The 2380-nt window shown below is 57.1% G+C and overlaps 1 protein-coding gene across 1 annotated transcript in view; it reads left to right on the top strand.

Moving 5' to 3' along the window:
- EXOC3L4 (exocyst complex component 3-like 4) overlaps positions 1-2380 on the top strand; it is a 23951-nt gene that overhangs the window by 12428 nt on the left and 9143 nt on the right. The window contains exon 6 of the mRNA XM_009999798.1: positions 718-813. Coding sequence (XP_009998100.1) covers positions 718-813 — 96 coding nt within the window. The remainder of the gene's footprint in view (positions 1-717; positions 814-2380) is intronic.

The following is a 2380-nucleotide window of genomic DNA, read 5'->3' as shown; positions in this document are numbered from 1 at the left end:
AGCCCGGCCAGCAAGGGCTCCCAGATTAAAGGGTCACTGAAACTTAAGTTTTTTTCTTAAATAAACCCAAGATGCCAGTGGCTGAGGCCAGCCTGAGCAGGTTCCTTTACCCTGACAAGGAATGGGACCACCAGGCAAAGCCTTCTTGAGCACACAGCCTCCTGCCAGCAGTGCAGACCTGGCTGTAAAACAGCTACCCAAACCTTACATGAAAGCTGTGCTACTCAGAAAACAGCTACTGAACACACCACGCTGAGGTTATGGGGGGGAAATGTAGGTGTGCTGACCTGCTCCTGTTCACTTTCTGTTGTCAAATCAGCCTTGAGGTAAATAATTTCCTTGTGTGCTTAAGAGGGCACATATACATATTTCCCCAAAAGTCAGAGAAATTAAGGTCTAGAGTTACGAGCCTGAGTACCAGTGCCACAATTAATACATCAGTGTGAGGAAAAGCCAGAGATTTGGCATGCTGAGATCCCTGGCATCTCTCCAAAAGTGCTGCTTACCCACTCAGGCAAGAGCACCCTAAACCAATAATTATCTGCCATCTATTCCCCTCCAGTGCACACGTGTGTTACGACAGCTGGAAAAAAAAGTCTGCATAGAGAGGGGACATGTTGGGCCAGCCACCGTGTCTCCTGGCTTTGCTGTGTACACAGAAATGAGCTGTCCCCAGCCCCTCCACCATTAGCATTACCTGCATGTCTTCTCCTGCAGGTTTGGGGAGGAGTTCATAGCGTGGAGCACTGCCCAGGACGGCCCCACCTTTGTGCCCTATTTCGTTGCCTACATCAACAGCTTCAGTGACCTGACGTAAGTCTGCTCCCCCTGAGCCAAGCTGCTGCATTGCTGGGGGCTGGGAGGGTGGCAGTGTCCCAGAAAGGAAGACCAAGGTCTCCTTGGTGTACCCCTTGGGCTGCTCAGCCCTTTCCCACCTCACAGGGTGATGGTCCCCAAGAGGTGCAGGTAACAGTGAAGATACAGAAGCAGGGATGGATTCGGTGCTTGCATGAAGGCCTTAAACTCATATTCAGCCCATGTTTTTCAGCCTCAGAGGAGGGTTTTTCTCACTTTTTATTCTGGAGGTTAGCAGTGTAAACCCAACAACACAGGCTGGTGGCTGCTTTTGGCAAACTGAAGGAACCCAACCCGAAACTAAACCCCTGCTGCCAGGAGGAACTTCTAGGACGAGTTAAGGATTAGTTATTTAAAGCCATGCATTGAAAAGACCTCTGATGAACAGGTTGCTCCCCAGCTCTGGCTACCAAAGAGAGGAAGTAGGACAGTGCCAGTCCGTGTGTGTCCCAGGGTCTGGTCAGACAGCCCAGTGACGTGGCACACGGTGTCCCTTCTCTTCCCACCCCACAGCTGCCCACAGAGCTGCTGCAGGTGCCTTCCCACCCCACAGCTGCCCAGGGAGCTGCTGCCGGTGCCACGGGGAGCCAGGGCTGCGCCCACAGCACCTGCCCCAGCGGGACGTTCTGCAGCCCCGCAGGGACACGGAGCCCCCCGGTCCGGCCACAGCTGCCCAGGGAGCTGCTGCCGGTGCCACGGGGAGCCAGGGCTGCGCCCACAGCACCTGCCCCAGCGGGACGTTCTGCAGCCCCGCAGGGACACGGAGCCCCCCGGTCCGGGACTCCCCATCACCTCGGGCCCTCCCTGCCGTGCTCCGACCCAGGGCTGGTGCCTGGGGTGCGGGCAGCTCGGGTTGCTGCTGCAGCGCTGCACGGCCCCGGCCCCGGCAGGGATCCCGTGTGCCCAGCGATGTTCGCTACCTGTGAATTATTACCCGGGGGATGCGCAGGACCTGTCAGGTATTACCCGGGGGATGCGCAGGATCTCCCGTTGCGCTGCTTCCCCGGAGCCGGCGGCTGCTCCGCAGCGAGCACTACCCTCGGGAAGTCTCTAGATGGCACGGTCTCTCCAGCAATGCTCACCTCGCCGAGGTTCCTCGGCTCTCCTCCTGTCCCTGGGGAGGATTGTGCTCCCCTTTCCCGCTGGGAACGGGAGCGGTGGCCAAGGGAGCAGCCGGGCCCGGGCAGGGAGCTGGGAGCTTTTTGGGGGGTGGGCTGGCTGCGGGGGGGTTGGGTCTGAGTAGAGTTAAAGGTGACATTGGGAATAAAATCTTCACTGTAAGGGTGGTGAGACCCTGGAACTGGTTGCTCAGAGATATTGTGGGTGTTGTGTAAGGCCGGGTTGGATGGGGCTTTGAGCAACCTGGTCTGGTGGAAGGTGTTGGAACTAGATGATGTTTCAGGGCCCCTCCAACCCAAACCAATCCATAATTCATTAGCCTCGGGTGGTGAGTTGCTGGGCAGAGGTAGGTGAGCTAACAGGAAGATTTTGCAGATGTTGGGCCCAGACTTCAAGTATTCAGCAG

The sequence above is a fragment of the Chaetura pelagica genome, unplaced genomic scaffold (assembly GCF_000747805.2).
Source record: "Chaetura pelagica isolate M959 unplaced genomic scaffold, ChaPel_1.0 scaffold806, whole genome shotgun sequence".
Classification (NCBI taxonomy): Eukaryota; Metazoa; Chordata; class Aves; order Apodiformes; family Apodidae; genus Chaetura; species Chaetura pelagica.
This window is presented reverse-complemented; position numbering and strand designations above follow the sequence as displayed.